Below are 24131 nucleotides of genomic sequence, written 5' to 3' on the forward strand. Positions count from 1 at the left end.
TAAAGCCCCGCCCACTTTGCACTATTACATTTCAAATCAAATATACAATATTTATGCTGCATTGGCAGGAAAAACAAGCATATTGGTATAGTGTATTTTTTTCATATAGCACTCGCATTTTGTATCAGAAGGAATGATTATGGGACTCATTTATGCTTTTAGCCTGAGCTACCTCGAAAACCTAAAATATACCTTTGAAGTTTTTCAGAAGATCTTTTTAGAGATAGATTTGGGGAATCTATCTTCAAAAGTTCACACTTTACCTGCTTGCCGACCAGCCACCATCATTTTACTTGGCTCCCCTGCGCAAACCGCCGTAGGTGTACGTCGGTCTTTGCACAGGAGATAGCGTGCGCGCCCGCCGCTCGACACGGGAGCCCGCAACCCATGATCGCGGTATACAGAGGCATAATGGGGGCAGGGCCGTCTTACCGAGCGGGCACACCTGGGCACAGCCCAAGGGCCCCAGTTGCACATGGGGCCCCACCAGGGCCGGTCGATCTAAAGCAAAGCTATTGGAATTGCCTCCGCTCTGCTCGCTCTCACACACAGCCCCGTCTCCTCCTAAGCCCGCGCCTGTGATAGACATGGATAGAATGCAGGTCCAATGCTGGGATGTGTACTGTCTATCACAGGCGCGGGGTCAGGAGGAGGCAGGGCTGTGTGTGACGGCGAGCAGAGCGGAGAAAATTTAATGTAAGCTGTAACAGCATGCTATTTGCGGTCTGTGAACCCCGGCTCTCCTCTTCCTCCAGTCATGATCCGGGCACCCTCTCTCTTCCTCCTCCCTGGTGAGGCTGCAATGTTGGGCACAGTGAGTCTGCAATGGGTGCACGGTGAGGCTGCAATGGGGGCACAGTGAGGCTGCAAGGAGCACAGTGAGGCTGCAATGGGGGCACGGTGAGGCTGCAATGTTGGGCACAGTAAGGCTGCAATGTTGGGCACAGTTAGGCTGCAATGTTGGGCACAGTTAGGCTGCAATGTTGGGCACAGTTAGGCTGCAATGTTGGGCATAGTGAGGCTGCAATGTTGGGCACGGTGAGGCTGCAATGTTGGCACAGTGAGGATGCAAAGTTGGGCACAGTGAGGAATTATACTTTAATTCTTGAGAGTAGGTGCGAAAATTGGGACAGGCTTGTAGGGGCCCCAGTGCATTACTTTGCCCAGGGGCCCATATTGTTTTTAAGATGGCCCTGAACGGGGGAACTGCCTATGTAATACAAGGCGATTCCCATTCTGCCAAATGACATGTCAGAGATCTTCTGTTCCCAGTGATTGGGAACAGCTATCTCTGTCATGTCCCTGGTAGCCCTTCTCCCCTACAGTTAGAACACACCCAGGGAACACACTTAACCCCTTTAACGGCCCCCAGTGTTAACCTCTGACCTGTCATTGTCATTTTTACATTGATCAGTGCATTTTTATAGCACTGATCAATGTAATAATGTCACTGGTCCCCAAAAAGTGTCATTTGGGGTTAGATTTGTATGCCACAATGTCGCAGTCCCGCTAAAAATCACAGATTGCCACCATTACCCGGAAAAACCATAAAAAAAATTAAAAATCCCTAAATCTATCCCATAATTTAGAGTGCCCCATATGTACGTCTAGGAAGCAAATACAATATGTGATTAAAAAGTGCGAATCCTGGGGCGTGTCCGAGCCGCCGAGCCGCATGGCAGCCTGATCAGGGAGCTCCGCTGATCCATGGCCTCTCCCAGGAACCCCAAGCGATGACATGCACCCAGAAACACGCTGCCATCTCGGGCAACGCTGCGCGACATAGAGGGGGATACCTCAGGGAGAAAGCCGCCTCTGTTCAGCCCCGCAGACTCACGGATTTCTTCCCCAGAACGAGCATGGAGGGAGTCCAAAATGGCGCTGACACACAGGCAGCTCCGGTCCCAGCTGCACAGCTGCTCTATCCCCCTGACACACTGGGCGAAACAGACCAAACATACCTCACAGAGGATATTGCGGATCCACACTCTCCACAGAAAGATCCCCATAAACGTCCAGCCTGCTCTCCTCTGCAATCTCCATACTCCAAGGCACTTATGATGCAGGAATGCTAGGCTGGGAAAAAAAATCAGTGAACGACTGAGGCTGCGAACTCTGAACCGCGACTTCACGGGGTTCGACTGTACAGTACAACTCAGTACAACTCAGCAAGCTGCCAAACACAAATACCCACATGCAGATATTAATAATAACCAGTCTGTCGGATTTTACATGCGATTATTGCTAGTGGCTGTCATAGCCGCTACCAAAAATCACTGTGTTCTTCTGGCAGGGAAGGCTTTCACCCCCCACGAGGAGAAAACAATGGCTCTATGGGAGGGATTCCCCTGTCAACCCTGTCTGTTTTGATGGGGTTATCAACACATTTCTTCAACCATGGGTTGCAGGAAAGAAATTTGCTCCATCTATGGCCAAAGGAACCTCCAAAGAAAGTATGTGTATAAGAATAGAAGGTGGTGAGCACAATATTGTAGCATATTTCCATTACTTACATAAGATCACGACTGCTGAGGCGCAATGGGCCTAGGTCCCAATTAACATAACACAATGGGATCAAATCCCCCTCCACCCTTGCCCTTTACCCCATTAAATAAGACACTTACAACCATTAGGTTGGAAAGGGCAAGGCCACAGCTTTATTAAATTCCAACACATAACATGTGAACATATTTAACCAGTGCCAGTCACAGTCGTACTGTGAGCACTCAACCAAAGAGGGACGTGAGGTCTGTCCTTACCATAACTGCTGGACAGACAGCCTACTTCCAATCTTCCATCAAGGGCATAGCTCATTACAGCAACTTTAACTGCTGGCAAGGTCAAGAAAACCGAAGCAAGCTGTGACATACCATAACAGAGGAAAAAGGGGGCAGAAGGGTGGGCAGCTCTCCCAACCGACTCTTCCGAAACACCCAGAATTCCCTGGGGAATTACCTGGGGCACACGTTCCCTGAGCTCAGGCCCATTCCATCCCCCATTATTCAACCAATCGTTCCCCTTGTCCGGCACCTAGCCATGCCCCCAATCAGTCAAGGCTCTCTTTCCCTAGAGAGGGGGCTCCAAGAGGCCTTCAGCTTCTGGTAAGAGATTGCTCTACCAGAATCAGGAGGCTGCTTCATAAGGGCGAAGGCTGAATCAATCCACTCATCAAATCAAGCAATAGTTTCAGCCATTGTAGTGTCTGTAAATTTATTCTTCAATCATTTATTCAGATGCCACCTAAACTATTGTCCTTATCACAGAGAACATTAGATGACAGAAATCCTCACCTGGCCCCAGATAGAGGACATAATATGAAAAGCTTCACGTGACTTCTGCAGGATCTCCAGCCATTGCTTGTCCTTGTAGCCATAGCGAGCCCCCATTATTATTTTGGCAATAATATTAGAGGAGGCACAGATCAAGGTGGTGCTGGGTTCATATGGCTCCTCTAAACAGATTAAAGAAGTATAGTTAATAGAAAAGGATATGGGTAATATGCGTACTGTTTATGCAAACACCTGTATGACAAATATTCAGTAGAACATGAATGACTGGTGGGGTGGTATACAGCCCAGCTATGAGTGGTGCATTGCGGAGCTTAGCACATACATTTAAGACCAAGATCTGCAAATTCAATCACATTTTCTCCACTGTCTGGCAGCTAACATTATATTAAAGTGCTTGTAAACCCTAAGCCCGGGTTCACACTATAATCCGCTGCGGACCGCACAGGAGCGCTGTGCGTCCCTGTTCACCGTTTCAGGGACGAATCAGGGCCGATTCTATGCCTGAATTCGGCCCTGAAACGCAGCCAAAGACGCACAGCGTTTTTGTGCAGTGCGCACCGCAGCCGCCCCGGAGATATGTGAACCGGCTCCATAGGGAGCCAGTCACATTCTCCTGCTAGGGAATTAGATGTGCGGAAACGCACATCTAATTCGCATAGATGTGAACCCAGGCTTACAGACCACTTTTACCTACAGGTAAGCCTAGATTAAGGCTTACCTGTAGGTGTAAGAAATATCTCCTGAACCTAGGAGATATTTGCAAAAGACAGGCATGTGCCATAGACAACGGCACGCAGGCGCACTGATTGTACCGTTTCTAATGGTGATTGTTCCGTTAGCGGGAGTGACGTCATCGTGGCTTCGGCCAATCACAGTGCCGGAGCCATGATACCCGGAAGGAAGATGGACGCTTCGTGGAAGAGGGGACAGCAGTGACATTGCAGGCTCCTGTGTCAGGCTCCTGTGTCTGAGACGCCTCCTTACGTGACTTCCGGTTACGTCTGCTCTCTGCCACGCCCACGTCTCAGACGCCGCTCCTCCAGTTTCTTGCTGTTTTATGCTGTTTTAATATGATTTTAAATGTAAGAGACCACTCCTAGCACTTAATAAATGATTTTTACTTTTAATACTACACTATTGGAGGCTTCTCTCTTTCCCCTTCCTGTATCATCCCACCGGGCTGGGGAAGCCTAGGTGGGCAATCCCCCCCTCTCTTTTTTGATAGGTATCCTTTACTGAGAAGAAAATTCAGCCATCACAGATGCTAAACCCGGACAAGCAATACGCTACCATATACAGCATTACATCAAAGATACCTTTTGATGCCTGAATTTACTTCCCTTAAGGTGAGAGTTTTGAGAGCCCGGTCAGACCGACATTCACCATAAGAAGATTATCATCACTTTCTTCCCCTTATATCCGATCCCAGCGGATGTGACACATTTATTATGAACTAATTCACTGCATGAAGGGAATTTAGAAATTAGTTCACTTGGACGAGAGCGTTCTTCATTTATTCATTTATTCACTTATTTTGTGCACAGTTAAGTTATAATTCTCACTTATATCATTACATTTTTGATTATGTGATAGATTTGAAGCGCGAAATCTCCTTATTGTCATAGTATAAGCGTATATTGATTGGTTTGCGCAAAAGTTATAGCGTCTAAAAAATAGGGGATAGTTTTATGGCATTTTTATTATTAATTTTTTTTTATTAGTAATGGTGGCGATCTGCGATTTTTATCGTGACTGTGACATTAAGTCGGACACTTTTGACACTATTTTGGGACCATTGCCATTTATACAGCGATCGGTGCTATGCAAGGGGTTAAGTGTGTCCTAGGGAGTGATTCTAACTGTGGGGGGGGGACTGTGGGAGGGGTGGGCTACAACTCACGTCATGTCACAAGGCAGAACGGGGAAATGCCTGGTTTCCCCATTCTGCGTCTCCGTGACACGATCACCGGGAGACTGGGGGACATCGAGTCCGCGGGTCCCGCGGGCACAGCCATGCTGCACGCGGCAGGCCCGCTGACCCTGCCGATTAATGGGGACATACAGATATGCTCATTTGCCCACCGCTGCCATTCTGCCGATGTATATCGGCATGCAGCGGTCGGCAAGTGGTTAAAGATGTCACATTAACCCCTTCCCACCACCGCCTCCAGGCCCTTTAAGAGGTTCTAAATGCCAGGAGGGGGAGGCGAGCATGTGACCACTGTGATTGGTTGTCATCACTGGGAGCATTGGGAGCTTTCCAGTACCCGTCGGCAACAGTAACTCAGATAACTACTCTTTACAATCAAAGTATGCAGAATACCATCTCTGAACGCACAACACATCAAACCTTGAAGCAGATGGGTTACAGCAGCAGGAGACCACACCGGGTGCCACTCCTGTCAGCTAAGAAGAGGAAACTGAGGCTACAATTTGCACAGACTCACCAACATTAGACTATAGAAGATTGGAAAAATGTTGTCTGGTCTGATGAGTATCGATTTCAGCTGCAACATTCAGATAGTAGGGTCAGAATTTGGCATAAACAACATGAAAGCACGGATCCATCCTGCCTTGTATCAACGGTTCAGGCTGGTCGTGGTGAAATGCTGTGCGGGAGTATTATTGCTGACCATGTCCATCCCTTTATGACTACAGTGTACTCATCTTCTGATGGCTCCTTCCAGCAGGATAATGCACCATGTCACAAATCTCAAATCATCTCGCCACTGCATTCTAGAACAAGACAATGAGGTTACTGTAGCCCAATGGCCTCCACGGTCACCAGATCTCAATCTTCTTGGATGTGCAGCCGACAAATCTGCAACAACTGCATGATGCTATCATGTCAATATGGACCAAAATCTATGAGGGATGTTTCCAACACCTTATTGAATCTATGCCGAGAAGAATTAAGGCAGTTCTGAAGGCAGAAGGGGGTCCAGCCCGGTACTAGAAAGGTGTACCTAATAAAGTGGCTGGTGAGTGTATATAGAGTGTGTGTGTGTGTGCGTGTGTATATATATATATATATATATATATATATATATGTATTAAAGGTATGTTTTTTTTAAAAGGTTTTATTAAAAGCTCACCTCCACCCACATATAATTACCTTCACTTCTCTTCCCTACTTTTCTGGTCATTTGTCAGCAGTAGGGGTTTAATCCCTGTGTAAGCTCCATGTCAGAGCTTACACAGCATTAATAACTTGCTACCCTTTACATGATTGTGTTCAGGCCTTGTGATTGGCTGCTCAGGCCTGAGCATTGCATCCTAGGAGAAAGAATAGAAGGTAACATTCTTTTCTATACCTAGAAAAACTAGGTATTTGTACCTGCTACCAGGGGCGTTGCTAGGGGGTGGCTTTTGGGGCTATAGCCCCGAATCTGAGGCCAATAGCCCTGAGTCTCTGCAGGAGTCCCCAAGGGGAGGGGAGGCTCTCTGGGCACCCTTATGTAAGTGGGGGGGCTCTCTGGGGACCCAGATTTAAGGGGGAGGCTCTCTGGGGACCCTAATGCAAGGAGGCCTCTCTGGGAACCCTGATGTAAGTGGGGGGGCCTCTGGGTACCCTGATGAAAGGGGGATGCTCTCTGAGGACTCTGATGTAAGGAGGAGGCTCTCTGGGGACCCTGATGTAAGGTGATGTAAGGGGGGGGGCTCTCTGGGGACCCTGATGTAAGTGGGGGCTTTCTGGGGATATATATACACCTACACGTATATTACTGTATATACATGTGTATGCCCGCCCAAGCGTATGACTTTCTTTACTACGCTGCTATGGGCTCTAGCCCCAGATCTTTTGTAGACCTAGCAACGCCCCTGCCTGCTACTATAGATGACCTTAGCAGTTAGGAACATAGGTGAGTATAAGTGGGTCAGGGGGTGAGCTTTGACGAATACTTGTTACTTTCCCCCCTTATTTTTCAAAGTGAGAGTCTCTTTCTTCTGGGAAGAAGAGCATCCTGTTGAATATGTTTTAGTAGGTACAGACTTGTAGACATTAAAGAGGAGTTTCACCCAGGGGCTCCATTAAAAAAAAAAAAAAAATTAAAAGTCAGCAGCTACAAATACTGCAGCTGCTGACTTTTAATTGGACACTTACCTGTCCCTGGGTCCAGCGATGCGGGGGATCGAAGCCCCGCTCGTCCCCCCCCCTCCGCTCGTCGGCGCCGGCATTTCAACTGTGGGCGCCAGGCTGTGGCTTCACAGCCTGGCACCCACTGCGCATGCGCGAGCGGCGCCGCGCGCCGTGATTGGCCGCTCAATCACCTGGGACCTGTAATGGGTCCCAGATGATTGACAGGAGGGAGGGAGCAGAGCCGAGCCCTTCCTGTGCCGAGGGGGAAGTGATGTCACCAGCCCAGGCAAAGGAAGAGGCAGACTACGAGGGACCCCCTAGCAACAGGCATTTAGAGGTAAATAAAAAAAAAATTTAAAATATCCAAATTTTTTTTGTTTTTTTTTTTAGAATTTTTCAGGTATTTTTGTTTTTTTGGGTGGAACCCCACTTTAAAGACTTTGCAGAAGTTCAAATGGCAACAAACTAAAATATATAGCTATTTCTGGGTGGTTTGTGCAATATCTAGCCTGTCTAGGTCTTTAGGTAGGCGTGTGACTGATCAAACTTTGGGAAAAACATTTATGCCAGATAAATATCATGTGATAAAAAAAACAGAGCTGGGCTGAATTATTTGCATACAGAATTATATAAAAGTAAAGGTGACAGGAAGAGCGATCCACTCACCATTTAAGCTTCTGAAGTGTTCCACAATATGACGTGCTTCCTCCAGGATGGGGTCTTCCAAACTCTTCCTACCCATTCCAAAATCTTTAAGAGTCTGCATGGAAAACTGTCTTAGCTGTCTCCATGTATCACCACTGCTGAAAGATAAGCCTGAACAACAACACCAAGAATTCACTGGGGTTAATTTACTAAAGGAGTGTAGGCTTCTACTAACAAAGGGAATTTTCACTTCGCAATTTTCACTTAGCTTAGTGAATAAGGTGATGCTTTGCTGACTTCCATCATCCATGTGCAAAGAAAAATCCTTTTTTTTTTTTCCTTGCACAAGATTGGATATTCTTTGCAAAGTGAATTTTCACCACATACACTAAGCAAAGTGAAAATCCCATCGCAAAGTGAAAATTTACTTAGCCAAATGACATACTCTACTCCTTTAAAAAATGAACCCAAATACTAACAATGTGATTGTAAGTGAAGCAGTACAAATTTCAGAACCACCATTGATGATCTCTCCTTCTAGGAAATACTAGTTTCCTGACTGTCATGTTGATGCCGGGGCTTGGAGAAAATATAATAATAAGGAATTCAAACAATTTTTGGTTTTCTTTTGGTGTATTCTTCTTCTGGGCCTTGGTATTTAAAGCCGAGTTCCACCCAAAAGTGGAACTTCCGCTCATTTGTCTCCCCCCCCCCGGTGCCACATTTGGCACCTTTCGGGGGGTAGGGGGAGGAGTTCATAGAGGAGTCCAGCTTCCATGGTTGAGACAAAGGATCTTCCTTTCTATTACTAGAGTGGGAACCACTACTTCGGGGTACTTTGTCGCAGTAAGTGGGCTTAGCACTATAGGACCATATAGTGTGACCAAACCCCCATATTTTTTGAATATGTTAAGGTGTTTTTAACTAGCCTTGTAGGAAATGTCATTCTTGAATATTTTGTACTGTTTGTAGGTCTTCTAGCAGCACCATCTTGAATTTAAACGCATTGTAGGGTGTGCCCCCCAAATATGTTTTTGTATACCTGGTATCCTGTCCCCACTTCTGGGAGATCTCGCCGTGGTGAATTATGCCAGCAGCTCGGCTCCCTCCTCCTTCCCCAGCCGCCGGGCCAGTAGGAGAGAGGAGTGGAGTCTCGCGCATGCGCAGTTCCCAGAGTGAACCCGTAAGGCTACACTGCCGGGTTTCCCTTATCTGCAATGGCGGTGGCAGCACCCGACATCTGATGGAAACATCAGCTGCGGTGCCGACATCGCTGGACTCCAGGACAGGTAAGTGTTCTATTATTAAAAGTCAGCAGTTGCAGTATGTGCAGCTGCTGGCTTTTAATTTTTGCAGGTGGGCGGACCTCCGCTTTAAGCCAGACCATGCAAGGCAACTGTCATTTTTGAAAGAAGGCGCCTGCAAAGGCAGTTAACTTTAACTTTATTAACTATTTCTGTTTAGCCAGGCCTGACACTAGCACAGTGTGAATTGTTACAAAGTTACAATATTGCAGTGTGATGATCACAGGGAGGTAGGACAAGGGGGAAATGCTTCATCCTGCCCACAGCAAACTAATGACATCTTCTCAGTCTACGCAGTCACTTGGCCAGATCTTAAGACTCCATTCGTACTTCTGTGACTCCAAAGTCATGCAATTTCCATTGCGGTATTACATTGCGACTTTGATGCAACTTCGGATGGGTGCGACTTGGATGTGACTTTGGCAGTTGACTTTGGCTTTGACTGTTGCACAACTATCACGTTGATAACATTAAGATGCAACTTTCATTCAACTTTTGAGAGTTTACATTGCAGTCTATAGCATTTAAGTTGCATGAAAGTTGCATCAAAGCAGTGCAAGGACCTTTTTAAAGTCACTGCGACTTTAAGTCACATAGATTTGAATGGCTTCCATCGAAATACATGGGCTGTGACTTGTCATGCGACTTAAAGGGGTTGTAAACCCTTGTTTTTTTTTTTTAAACAAACATGTCATACTTACCTCCACTGTGCAGTTCGTTTTGCACAGAGTGGCCCCGATCATCCTCTTCTGGGGTCCCTCAGTGGCGCTCCTGGCTCCTCCCCGCATCGAGTGTCCACGCTGGAGAAGTGCTCTTCTTGGTGGACACCCGTGCGGGCGCGCTTACGAGTCCCACATCTGTGTCCATTCACACAGAATGCAGGACTCAGCTCCGCTCCCCTGGCACCGCGTCATTGAATTTGATTGACAGGAGCGGGAGCCAATAGCTGCGCTGCTATCAATCTATCCAATCAGGACACGAGATACCAGCTAAAGCTGGTGTGCTCGTTCCCAGCCGGATAAGGACCGGGGTCAGGTAAGTAAAACGGGGGCTCGGGGGGGCTGCAGCGTCACCGAAGGCTTTTAACCTTAATACATAGAATACACTAAGGTGAAAAGCCATGAGGGTTTACAATCCCTTTAATGTGTCCAAAGTCGCATGACAAGTCACGCAAGTGGGAATGGAGCCTAAAGCCGTATTAAACCAAAAACCAAAAATGTAATACATGGCAGCTTACCAATCATTAGATGTTATGGATTTGTTATTTTTTTTATTTTTTTAGTTTATTTTCCTTCTGTTTTCACCTGGTGATCTGGCCAGTAACACCTCTAGAGTGCCCTCACTCTGGATGAAGGAGCACAGGGGGCACCTTTGGACAGCAATATTGTTAATCTAGGTGGAGGGAAGTGTTAGATGTGCTAGAAGATTTAGTACTTTCACACTGAGGCAGTTTTTAGGCACTTTAGCGCTAGAAATAGTCTTTGAAAAGCACCTGAAAACCGCCTCCCATCCATTGCAGTGTGACTTTTCACACTGGGGCGGTGCAATTGCGGGCAGTTACGAAAAGTCCTGCAAGCAGCATCTTTAGGGCGGTTTTGGAGTGCTGTAAATAGAGCTCTCAATACGCCCTGCCCATTGTAATGAATGGGCAGCGCTTCCAAAGTAGCCTGAAAAGTGCTTTGAAAGTGCCGGGAGTTTTTACCTTTTTTTGGGTTAAAAAACGCCCCGCTAGCGGACAAAAAGCACTGCAAAAGCGCCACTAAAACAGCGCTAGAGCACCGCAAAAATGAGCGGCACTTCATCACTAACGGCCGTTGCTGCCAGTGTGAAAGTAACCTAAGATATGTTAACAAACTGAAGCCAAACTCCAGCAAACGCCAACACTTTTAAAGCAATTCGATTTTTTTTCCTTCTGGGATCAAAGCTTTACATAAATGAGTAAAAGCTGACCATTGTTAGCACCCATGTCAGTGGTAAATGGTTTGCATGCAGGACAGCTGGTTCTTATGATAAACAACAGACTTGCTGGCCAGATCACCAGGTGAAATAAAGGGAAAAAAGAAAGCCAATGCAGTCATCTCATCTAAGAATTGATAAGTTGCAATACAGTATAATAAATGTTTGCTTTTAAATTTAACCACTTCCCGCCCAAAGACGTCATATGACATCTTTGACTTTCAGTGGGAATATCTGAATGATGCCTGCAGCTACAGTCATCATTCAGATATCCTTGTTTTCAGCCGGAAATTCTGTGTACCATAAGAATGATCATAGCAGCGGTTCTGCCACTTGAGCATTCTTACAGGCGACGGGGTGGGACATCCCTCCTCCTGCTGCCATCCTGTGCCTCTCCGGGGCCTCCTGTGCCATCGGATGACGACCATAGAGATTTCCGGTGACCAGATGCTCACCAGTCATCTCTATGACCGTCAGAGGCCCGGGCGCGACAATATGACGTCACGACCGGGCTGCGGATGTAAACAAAGCCACGATCGCGGCTGGTAAGCATGAGATCGTGGATTTTTTTTTTCCAGCCTGGAGGAGAGATGTGGGGTCTTATTGACCCCGCATCTCTCCATAAAGAGGACCTGTCAGGAACGATTCCTATTACAAGGGATGTTTACATTCCTTGTAATAGGAATAAAAGTGATCCAAAAAACATGTAAAAGAAAGTGTACAAATAAAAAAATAAAGTAAAATAAAAATAATAAAAAAAATTTAAACGCCCCTGTCCCCGGTAGCTCGCACTCAGAAGCGAATGCACACGAAAGTCCCGCCCACATATGTAAACACTGTTCAATCCACACAGGTATCGCCACATGCGTTAGAGTGCAAGCAACAATTCTAACACTAGACCTCCTCTGTAACTCTAAACATGTAACCTGTAAAATTTTTTAATAGTCTCCTATGGAGAATTTTAGGTACCAAAGTTTGGTGTCATTCCATGAGTGTGCATAATTTTAAAGCGTGACATGTTGGGTATCTGTTTACTTGGCGTAACATTATCTTTCACATTATACAAAAAAATTGGTCTAACATTACTGTTTTGTTATTTTTTAAAATCATGAAACTGTTTTTTTTTTTTTTCAAAAAAAAAAGCGTTTGAAAAATTGTTGCGCAAATACCATATGAGATAAAAAGTTGCAACAACCGCCATTTTATTCCCTAAGGTGTCTGCTAAAAAAAAATATATATATATAATGTTTGGGGGTTCTGAGTAATTATCTAGCAAAAAAACTATGAGTTTTACATGTAGGAGAGAAGTGCCAGAATAGGCCCGGTATGGAAGTGGTTAATACAGTAAAACATTAATTAGAAGGTAAGTGTTATTTCTCACCTTCAAACTTGAAGAGACGATCGAACACGGGTATGGATCCTCGATTCAGAAAAGCATCGCCATAATCAGTGAACACTTCCTTTAGGGCTTCGTACCCGGTAACAACAATAGTAAGCCTTGAACCAAAGTAAGCAGTGCAGATGGGACCATACTTTTTGGTTATCTGTCATATTGGAAAAAGAAAGAAAGCATTTTCATTGGATGGCGTAGAAATAAATCTGCATTTTACATTCTACCCTCGTCTTTTCAAATATAGTTTGCTTATAATTGAATGTCTACTTACATTTCAAAAGTTATTCTGAATATATTTTGAAAATTATAGCACCTACTTATTCACTATATTTTGTGCTCAGATATTTTGCATCGTAGAACACGTTTTCAACGTTCACAACTATTTCTGTATAAGGGGAGCTCAGCATACATTCGGGGCTCAATCAGACTTGTGTGTTTGGGTAATGCATAGCTCCCAACTGTCCCTGATTTCGAGGGACTGTCTTTCATTTGGAGCAATGTCCCCCTGTCCCTGTTTCCTCCTCATTTGTCCCTGATTTTGGTCTGATTAATATAGTTGTATATAAAATACACTTTTTATCTATCAAAAACTGTTTCCCAGTGCTCAACATTTCATCCAGTTTCTAAATTGCTGCATTTGTAAATTCCAAAAGCCAATATAAAGGAATAGTAGTGGTAAAAAAAGATCTTGTGGGTTTAACCAATCTTGTTGTTTTTGTACAATTCTCCTTTAAGGGGGTGTGACAATGGGAGTGTCCTTTGCCTGCACACTTTTGCTGATAGGTGTCCCTCATTCCCATCTCAAAAAGTGGGGAGGTATTGGTAATGGCTGCTATGGACCTAGAGTAAAGGCCTCCTTAAAAGTAGAGTTGCGATGTGGGGGTGCCCCTTTATTAAGGGGGGGAGGATCCTGGGTCAAAAAAACTATTCTTTTTTCAGTGGGAATGTGGTGGTATGCAGCTCCAGCACTGAATGTGTGTACTGGCAAGGGGTGCTTGGGCATGTTGGAGGGTCTATTTTTGCTGGTGGGGATCTAGTGTTGCTGGAGGGGGGGTTATATTTCTAGGGGGTCTATTTGTGCTGAGGGGATCTACTGATTGGGGGGGGGTATTGTTGCTAACTGCTGAGGGACATATTGTTGCTGTGAGCATAGCTCCCAACTGTCCCTGATTTCAAGGGACTGTCCCTGATTTGGAGCAATGTCCCTCTCTTCCCTCATTCCTCCTCATTTGTCCCTCATTTTGGTCTGATCTACAGTGGGGACAGAAAGTATTCAGACCCCCTTAAATTTTTCACTCTTTGTTATATTGCAGCCATTTGCTAAAATCATTTAAGTTCATTTTTTTTCCTCATTAATGTACACACAGCACCCCATATTGACAGAAAAACACAGAATTGTTGACATTTTTGCAGATTTATTAAAAAAGAAAAACTGAAATATCACATGGTTCTAAGTATTCAGACCCTTTGCTGTGACGCTCATATATTTAACTTAGGTGCTGTCCATTTCTTCTGATCATCTTTGAGATGGTTCTACACCTTCATTTGAGTCCAGCTCTGTTTGATTATACTGATTGGACTTGATTAGGAAAGCCACACACCTGTCTATATAAGACCTTACAGCTCACAGTGCATGTCAGAGCAAATGAGAATCATGAGGTCAAAGGAACTGCCTGAAGAGCTCAGAGACAGAATTTTGGCAAGGCACAGATCTGGCCAAGGTTACAAAAAAATTCTGCTGCACTTAAGGTTCCTAAGAGCACAGTGGCCTCCATAATCCTTAAATGGAAGACGTTTGGGACGACCAGAACCCTTCCTAGAGCTGGCCGTGCGGCCAAACTGAGCTATCAGGGGTGAAGAGCTTTGGTGAGAGTGGTAAAGAAGAACCCAAAGTTCACTGTGGCTGAGCTCCAGAGATGCAGTCGGTAGATGGGAGAAAGTTGTAGAAAGTCAACCATCACTGCAGCCCTCCACCAGTCGGGGCTTTATGGCAGAATGGCCCGACGGAAGCCTCTCCTCAGTGCAAGACACATGAAAGCCTGCATGGAGTTTGCTAAAAAAACACCTGAAGGACGCCAAGAAGGTGAGAAATAAGATACTTTGGTCTGATGAGACCAAGATAGAACTTTTTGGCCTTAATTCTAAGCGGTATCTGTGGAGAAAACTAGGCACTGCTCATCACCTGTCCAATACAGTCCCAACAGTGAAGCATGGTGGTGGCAGCATCATGCTGTGGGGGTGTTTTTCAGCTGCAGGGACAGGACGACTGGTTGCAATCGAGGGAAAAATGAATGCGGCCAAGTACAGGGATATCCTGGATGAAAACCTTCTCCAGAGTGCTCAGGACTTCAGACTGGGCTGAAGGTGTACCTTCCAACAAGACAATAACCCTAAGCACACAGCTAAAATAATGAAGGAGTGGCTTCACAACAACTCCGTGACTGTTCTTGAATGGCCCAGCCAGAGCCCTGACTTAAACCAATTGAGCATCTCTGGAGAGACCTAAAAATGGCTGTCCACCAACGTTTACCATCCAACCTGACAGAAATGGAGAGGATCTGCAAGGAGGAATGGCAGAGGATCCCCAAATCCAGGTGTGAAAAAACTTGTTGCATCTTTCCCAAAAAGATTCATGGTTGTATTAGATCAAAAGGGTGGTTCTACTAAATACTGAGCAAAGGGTCTGAATACTTAGGACCATGTGATATTTCAGTTTTTCTTTTTTAATAATCTTCCTGCCACCGACAATGGAAAACCGTTTCCAAATGCCCAATTTTTCTTTAAATTTGGCCAGAAGTGGTATAAGGTTTTTAGTTATATATTGGTTAGGGTCTTTCGACATGGCTATCCCCAGGTATTTCACTGTATCCACAACCACCAATTGGAGTATTCCTGGTATTATTAAATCACTAATAGGGTCTAATGGTAAAATCTCAGATTTCTCCCAATTTATCTCTAATCCTGTAAAACTACCAAATTCCTCCACTATGCTCATTGCTTTTGTCAATGAATGCCCTGTATCTCCCAGGAAGAGCAAAATATCGTCCGTGCATAACGCGATTCTTTCTTCTTCTGTTTTCCTCTGAAAGCCCGTTATCTCGGAGCTTGTTCTTATAGAGATAGCCAAAAGTTCCATTGCCAACGCAAAGAGCAGTGGTGACAATGGGCACCCCTGTCTCGTTCCCCTCTCCAGTTCTATCTTACCTGAGAGTTCATTATTGATTTTAAGTTTGGCACTGGGCCTGTCATAAAGCATTTTTATCCAGCCGGTGAAGGAGGGACCAAATCCAAATTTCCCCAACACCCTCTATATATATATCCCCACTCTACGCTATCAAAAGCTTTGGTCACATCCAGTGACAATACAGCTCTCAATCCCTCGTTCTCCATTGGGGTCTGTAAATTTAAAAATGCACCTTGTGATATTCATACTTGTGGATCTGTTGGCTATAAATCCCGCCTGATCTGGATGGATCAGTTTTGGAATAATTCTATTCAGCCTAGCAGCCAGAACTTTAGCCAAGATTTTGGCATCGGAGCATAAGAGAGAAATTGGCCTATATGCGGTTACGTCTAAAGCAGTGGTTCTCAACCTGGGGGTCGGGACCCCCTCGGGGGTTGAATGACGATTTGCCAGGGGTCACCAAATCCTGGGCTGTTCCGGAAACCTGCACCGCTCTCCCAGACTTTTCGCGGCCGCCTAGCAGGGCTGTCCCTGGAGTGTGTGGCCGCCCAGCTGGGCTGTTCCTGGAGCCCGTGGCTGCCCACTCAGCCTCTTTGCAGCCGTCCATTCAGTTCACGGCATGGCTAGGGGGCAGAGACTAGAGGTCAGCTGACTGGTGAGGATTGTGAAGTGGGAGGGGCTGAAGAAGACCCTATCTCCTGATTTTGGCATAGGTGTCACTGCTGCGAGACACTACAAAGTCGGAGACACAGTGAAGCCGGAGACACAGTGAAGCCGGAGACACAGTGAGTAATACTACCTGTGATTATAGTTGCCATTAAGGCCCAATTCACACCTGAGCGTAGCGTTTTCAGGCAGAAAATGTCACCAATGTAAAAAGCAGAAAAACGCCCAAATCTGCCTAAAAAAAAAGTTCCAGAACTTGTTTGAGCTTCAGGTGTTTTGGAGCTTCTGGCTTCAGGTGTTTTGGAGTGGAGATGTAAACCATCTTCATAGAGAATAAATGATTTTTTCCCCTCCAGCGTTTTGTAGCTTCAGGCTTCAAGCTACAAAATGCTCAGATGTGAATGGGGCCTAAAAGTCCCCATTACAGTTCTCAGATCAACAGATGACCTTGATCAAGAGCACCTAAGTTGGATGATCAGAACTACCCGCCAGCACTGCCACTCATCCCATTCTCCCACCAAGGAGTAAGAGATGGAATAAAAATAGAGAATACATGGAAGGAAGCGGAAAAGAGGTGGAGGAACAAAGAAAAAGGGAGAGAAAGAATAAGAGAAAGAACAAGAAAGACGGCTAGAGAGAGAGAGATGGGGGGAAAAAATAAGAAATTATGATAGTAAGAGGTAAAAGTGAAAGAAAGAAGAACAAACAGAAAGAGTGGTACATCCTAACATGTACCATAAGGGGTTTTAATACTGTACGAGTAGAAGGGACTCGGGGAGCGCTAAATATCCGCGGGTTAGGGGCGCAAATTACTTGTCTTGCCTTGGGTGCTGACAACCCACGCTACGAAAATAATTTTATTGTTTGGGGTCCCTACAACTTGGGAAATTTTATCAAGGGGTCATGGCACTAGTAAGGTTGAGAACCACTGTGATAGAGGAAAAGGAGTCCCCCACCTGGTGGTGAGAGAGAACCCTTTCAGGAATCATGCACCATGTGGCCTGGGTTCCTGTGTCTCATGGGCTCTTAGGTGGCTGGTTGGACTTCTGAAGCTTCTATATGGACCATGGAAAACACAGGCCTATGTGAGAGTACACCAGGAATAAAGAGGTTAATGTGTGAAATGAACAGGAAGATATAATGGGAAAGTCCAGGACTAGCACCCATGCACATGAACAGTATGTGGGTTTGGGCAGAACACGAGCATGATATCCTGAGAACCCTATATGTGGGTGGGACCCAGGTGTATGTGCCAAATGGAAATGGAAAAAAGCTTGAATACCCCGCCTTACAGACTTCTGAAAGTTTGTTTTGCTTTGTAATGTAAGATGCATGCAGCAAGTAAGGACATATCTCCAGGAGGAACATCATCATTAAAAAAATCTAACTGAAATTTTAATCTTTCCCTTGTGATCCAAAAAAAGGTTTGCCTAGAGTAACGCTAGATTGCAGAGAAACCACAGACTTTTTAATTAATTTTGCAAAGGGAAAGATTACATTTGTTATTGCTGTTTGTGTGACTGTTGGAGCTACTAATACTGGCTGGGTTCTATCCAAAAGTTTTAGCTGGCTTTGGGCTCTAAAGTCATGTACTACCTCAGATTTGCTTTCAACACAATATTTTGATAAATAACAGGTTGTGTCACCAGTATACGTCTGGTGCCCAGAAATCTGTCATGACTTCTCTTAAAAGGGAAAAACATTTTAATGCTCACAACAAGAAAAAAAACACTAATGAGGGGAAAAAGTGCACAGCCACTGCTATATTAATAGCAGTGGTGGCCTAACCATAGGGGACGCAGGGGCACCGCCCCCCCCCCCATTTATGTGTCCGGCTCCCTAATCTACATGCAGGGCGCCAGATGCATGGATTTCAATAGGGTTTTTTTTTCTGAAGCACATGATTGGAGCCTGAGGCTCTAATTGGCTTAAAAAAAGGGTGGGCTCGGAGCACAGAGCACTGTGCCCTGAGCCCACACAGTTGTGTGACAATAGCAAATTCATTTTTAATAAGTTTCTTAGTTTCTGTCAGAAAATTTTGTAAACAAGTAATTTTTCTCCTTCACATATGTGCACTGATGGGCACTGATGAGGCAGCACTGAAGAGCATTGATGAGGTGGCACTGATGAGGAGGCACTTATATGCAGCAGTGATGGGCACTGATAAGCGGCACTTACCGTATATACTCGAGTATAAGTCGTTGAGAGTATAAGTCGAGGCCCTAATTTACCACAAAAAAATGGGAAAAACTTATTGACCCGAGTATAAGACGACCATGAGAAATGCACAGCTACTGTAAGTGGAAAAGAGGGTCAACAATGCCCATTTGCAGCCTCACTGTGCCCATTTGCATGCCTCACTGTGCTATTTGCAGCCATAGGTCCCCCGAACTTCAAACTCAGTAGTTAAGGGTTCCTAGATGCCCCCTAGCTGCAGCCAAAATTTGGGGTCTCTGAACCCAAAGGGTCCCAAAATGACATTGCTGCAGATGGACACAGTTGACCGAATTTGGGGCCCCGTATCTTGGGGCCACTTAGTGCTAAGAACCCCAAATTTGGTGTGCAAACTCAGTGGAACTAGCACCATGAAATATACAGACTGGGGTTTCTAGCACCAAGTGGCCCCGAGATACAGGGCCCCAAAAATCGGTTCAGAAAATGTCAAGCACTTTTCTGTAGCAGAGAATGACATTTTCTGAACCAGCTTTGGGGCCCCGTATCTCTGGGCCACTTGGTGCTAGGAACTCCATCTTTGTATATGTTATGGTACTAGTTCCACTGGGTTTGCATACCAAATTTGGGGTTCCTAGCACTAAGTGGTCCTGAGATATGGGGCCCCAAATTCGGTTCAGAAAATGTCAAGCACTTTTCTGCAACAGAGAATGACATTTTCCGAACCGATTTTGGGGCCCCGTATCTCGGGGCCACTTAGTGCTAGGAACTCCATCTTTGGATATGTTGTGGTACCAGTTCCACTGGGTTTGCACACCAAGTGGCCCTGAGATACGGGGCCCCAAAGTCGGTTCGGAAAATGAAATTTTTTGCTGCAGAAAAGTGCTTGACTCGAGTATAAGTCGAGGGGGGCACTTTCAGCACAAAAAAATGTGCTGAAAAACTCGACTTATACTCGAGTATATACTGTATATGCAGCAGTGATGGGCACTGATAAGCGGCACTGATATGCAGCACAGATGAGCATTGCTAGGTGGCACTGGTGGGCAATGATAGGCAACATCTACGGGCAATGATAGGCAGCATTGATGGGCGACACTGATGAGTGGCACTGATGAGCAGGCACTGATGGGTAATGAAAGACAGCACTGACTTGCATCTCTGATGGGCACAGATTGGCTTCACTGATGGACACAAATTCGCATAACTGATGGGCACAGACTGGTTTCACTGATGGGCACAGATTGGCATCACTGATTGGAACTGTTGGGGCTGCACTGATTATTAGTACAGGTATAATCAGTGCCCTGATTATCTGTACAGGTCTCCTCTGTGAGGAGATCCCGCTGATCAGCTCTCCTCATACGCTGTCAGTGTGATATGGGGAGAGCCTATAAACAGCATCTCCTTGTTTTACGTTTTTGATTGGACACAGCTGATTACATGGGTAAAAAGCTGTGTCATCGGCTCTTTACCGAGATCGGGATCATGCCGTGTCCCATGGACACAGCACGTCCGTGATCACCGTTCTGCACGCCACCGCAGGTGATCATGGTGAGACTGGGCAACTTCATATGACGTCGTCCCAGAATAAGAGAGCGGGAGTCGGTTAAAGAGTCCTTTAACCACTTCCGGACTGCCCACCGTCGTTATACGTCGGCTGTTTGAAGGAGGATATCATTGTTATGGCAGCAGCTAGCTGCCATATGCTCGGTATCCTCTTCTTCAGTGAGGAGTGCGGTTTGAGATAAAAGTGGTCTCTGCAGCGGATTCGCTGAGAGATCACTTTTATCAGTGGCGGAAGAGGGCCCCCCTCCCGCCGCGTTCCTGTGTCCTCCACCGCTTACCCGGTACCGTCGGGTAAAAGGTATTTAAAAGGTAAAATAAATAAGAATAACATTTTTTTTTTTAAATGCGCCCCATCCTAACGAGCTCGTGTGCAGAAGTGAATGCATTCGTGAGTAGCGTCCGAATATGAAAACGGTATTCAAACCACACATGTGAGGTATTGCCGTGATCAGTAGAGCGAGAGCAATAATTCTAGCCTTAGACCTCCTCTGTAACTTAAAACATGCAACCTGTAGAATTTTTTAAACGTTGCCTATGGAGATTTTTAAGGGTAAAAGTTTGTCGCCATTCCACGAGCGGGCGCAATTTTGAAGCAATTTTGAAGCGTGACATGTTGGGTATCAATTTACTCGGTGTAACATTATCTTTCACAATATAAAAAAATTTAACTGTTGCCTTATTTTTTAATTCAAAAAAGTGTTTTTTTTTCCCAAAAAAGTGTGCTTGTAAGACCGCTGTGCAAATACGGTGTCACAGAAAGTATTGCAACGACCGCCATTTTATTCTCTAGGGTGTTAGAAAAAAAAAAAAGTATAATGTTTGGGGGTTCTAAGTAATTTTCTAGCAAAAAATGTTTTTAATTTGTAAACAACAAATCTCAGAAATAAGATCGGTCCTTAAGTGGTTAAAGTAGAAGTAAACATAGCAATTTCTAATAGTTATATTTTATCAGGTACCAGAACTGCTGCTGCTTTTTTTTCAGAAATGGTCTTTGTTACCTTTTTTACAAGGTTAAATTTCTATCATAACTATGTATCTTCTCTTCCTGATAGTGGGGTTTGTGATTACAGGACTCTGTTCAGACACATCTTGCACCTGTATTCCATAGCCTGTACAGCCTGAGGCAGGCTGTAATTGGGAAGGGGTGTGTGATTGGTCAGGGATAATGGTGTCTGAACTGACTACTGAATACAGGCGAATTGTGTGTCTGCACAGTGTCCTGTAACTCTGAATGGCCTGCCGAAGGATTAAAACTGACCACACTAACACAGATCAGCTTCTGTGTTTTGTGTGGTCAGTTTATAACAAGGAAAAAATGTAACTGACAGGATCAACCAGGTACTTCAGATGGAAGGTGTACATGAAAATGAAAGAGACTATGGGGTTGATTTACTAAAACTGGGGAGTGCAGAAAATGGTGCAGTTATCAATTTCACCAATCAACTTCCAGTTTTTTTTTTTTGTAAAAGCTTAATTTGACAAGCTGAAGTTAGAAGCTGATTGGCTACCATGCACAGCTGCACCAGATTTTGCACTCTCTAGTTTTAGTAAATCAACCCAAATGATCTATAAAATACACATATGTGAACATACACATACAAAAAAAATGTTTAGGGTAGCATACACTTTAAAGGTTGTTTTGCAAGAGGTTGCAAAATCGGGGCCAATTTCCTATTCTTCATACATTGATCATATAAACAACGAAGCTTGAGCTGAGCTCCATAGGCAAATTAGATATAACCTTGCCAAAACTTTAAAAGTTCTTCCACCATGACCTCTAAAAAAATGCTCAGCATTCCCAGGTTTATAGATATTAACATAATATTGATTTCATACTCACCTGTATCAGGGCTGGAAGTATTCCCTCAGAGTGAAGTTGCAGAGAATTCCCCAGTATTGGTAGTGGGAATAGACCAGAGGGCATCTTACTTCTTCTCCATAAGAACTTTATGTAAACCAGGAATATAATAAAAGATACAAAGCCCAACATGGAAGCCGTTATACCACGAAACTCAATCATGACTGCCCGACTGATTGGTAGTGATGTGCGGTTTAGTCCCTGAAGCACTCTATTTTATTCTATAGATTGGAATGTGGGTGTTGGGAGGGCTCATTAGATTTGTTTGAACTTGTAGTATGGTGAGCTAAGCTTCTGTGTCTCTATCTCCCTTTTGCGCTGTGGGATGGATAGGCATTCACAGCTCCTTGATGATGGGTGTGGTAGCTGTCCTGGCTGTTTTTCAGCACCCTGGCACAGTAGTTATGTGTGCTCTAAGCAATTTACCAGGCCGTATCTTGACAAAAATGCTAGGGAAGTATTTATATTCAAGCAACCTCCACTTTTAACACATTTATTTGCCAGATTTGAGATTAAAGTGAGCCTGAATTTTGGGTTATGTATAAAAATATATTCTATTCAAGTATGTATTCTTAACTCAGAAAAGTACCATCTTGCTCTCATCCTCCTCCAAATCTTCAAATTCCTTTTTTTTTTCTTTGCTACCGTGATCCGACTTCTCAGTAGAGGGTGGCTGCTGTCATTCTTCATGATCCCACTGTATGTAGGAATGTAAACACCCTCTCGCTCTCTCCAGAGATGGACCAGGAACTATGGACTATGGGATGTGTAGTTTGCATAGAGTAGTGCACGTGACCGCAACTAACATGCACTGCTCTTTCAAATCAAACAAAAGTGAGGTTTAAAATTAGAGGTCCAGGAGCTCACAGAGGACTTTTCCTACACAGTAGGAAACTGTTTCATGAAAATGGATTACAGGGTTAAGTTAAATGTGTATGGATATTTTTTGGGGGGGAAAATAAGGATAACGTTTAGTGTCACTTCAATCTTCTAACCAAAAAATTCTTTCCAGACAGCATGTAAGCAGGTTGAAGCAGTCAGTAGGCTCTGTACCGGCTGAGAGAGTTGGGGTTAATGCTTTGCCCAGTCTTTTAATCTTTTTTTGGCGGGGTTCCTGTCTGGGTCCAGCCCAGTTGCCTTGTGTGATACAAAAAATAGACAATGGTCTGGTACACAGTCATTGCTGACCCCGTAGGAGAGAACTCGCAAAAGGAAGAGACCAAGGAGTTCCAGTGCAGCCTTGAGTTGTGGGACCCATAAGGGATGGAGACAGACAAAGAGACCCATAGGAGTAAGAGACTGCCACCTGTAATGGCCTATAACAGAGACTTTTGCCCTGAAGGCACCAGTGCTGGAGAAATGCCTCTGAAGGACTGTAATTGCTCTACTATATCTTAGCAGGTATGCCGGGGCAGCACACAAGCCTATAGTTATAGTTAGGGAATTAGGAAACACAAATACCTTTATCTGTTGGACTGTGGAATGTCTATTTTTGCACTTTTACCAAGTAAAGTTTTGAACATTGTCCCTGCCTGGTCTGAAGTTATTAAAGAGGTGTATTGTAAGTAACCAGCACACATATTGGGTCTGTGTGAAGACACACGTGGTTACCAAGAGTAACAGAAATGTAACTAACAGTCTGTTGATAGCAAGTACTTGTTATTGGTGGCACAGCCTCTAGCAACGAGGGAGAAGTTTTCAGTATTCCTTCTGCCAGCAGTCTGTCTCCCAGCAGCTCACTGCAGAGATTCCCCATTCTTTACAGAGGTATGGAAGTTCCAGAGTTAAGTGCCCAGTGTGGGCCTGTGCAGTGCATTGTGGGACATTTGCTCAGCGTGTCCCTCCAAAAAGTTACTGTGAAGGTGTATATTGTCATGAAGAAGCGAGAGTTAACTGGAGAACAGTTGCAGTGGAATGTAGGTGTTGTACGTTCATCTCTGAGTGTAGAGGTCCGCCTTAGACCCCTTTCACACCGAGGGTGTTTTGCAGGTGCTATAGCGTTAAAAATAGCAC

General features: G+C 44.9%; 1 protein-coding gene across 2 annotated transcripts in view; it reads right to left on the reverse strand.

The window, feature by feature from the left end:
• Positions 1 to 22459, reverse strand: part of LOC141107675 (cytochrome P450 2H2-like) — a 35894-nt gene extending 13435 nt beyond the window's left edge. For both annotated transcript variants that reach the window (XM_073598580.1, XM_073598579.1), the window contains exons 1-4: positions 22101 to 22459; positions 12658 to 12820; positions 8038 to 8187; positions 3291 to 3451 (exon numbers count right to left, since the gene is read on the reverse strand). In XM_073598580.1, the coding sequence (XP_073454681.1) occupies positions 3291 to 3451; positions 8038 to 8187; positions 12658 to 12820; positions 22101 to 22280 (654 nt within the window). In that variant the 5' untranslated portion in view covers positions 22281 to 22459. The remainder of the gene's footprint in view (positions 1 to 3290; positions 3452 to 8037; positions 8188 to 12657; positions 12821 to 22100) is intronic.
• Positions 22460 to 24131: the final 1672 nt, after the last annotated feature.

This window comes from Aquarana catesbeiana, linkage group LG09, assembly GCF_042186555.1.
Source record: "Aquarana catesbeiana isolate 2022-GZ linkage group LG09, ASM4218655v1, whole genome shotgun sequence".
Lineage (NCBI taxonomy): Eukaryota > Metazoa > Chordata > Amphibia > Anura > Ranidae > Aquarana > Aquarana catesbeiana.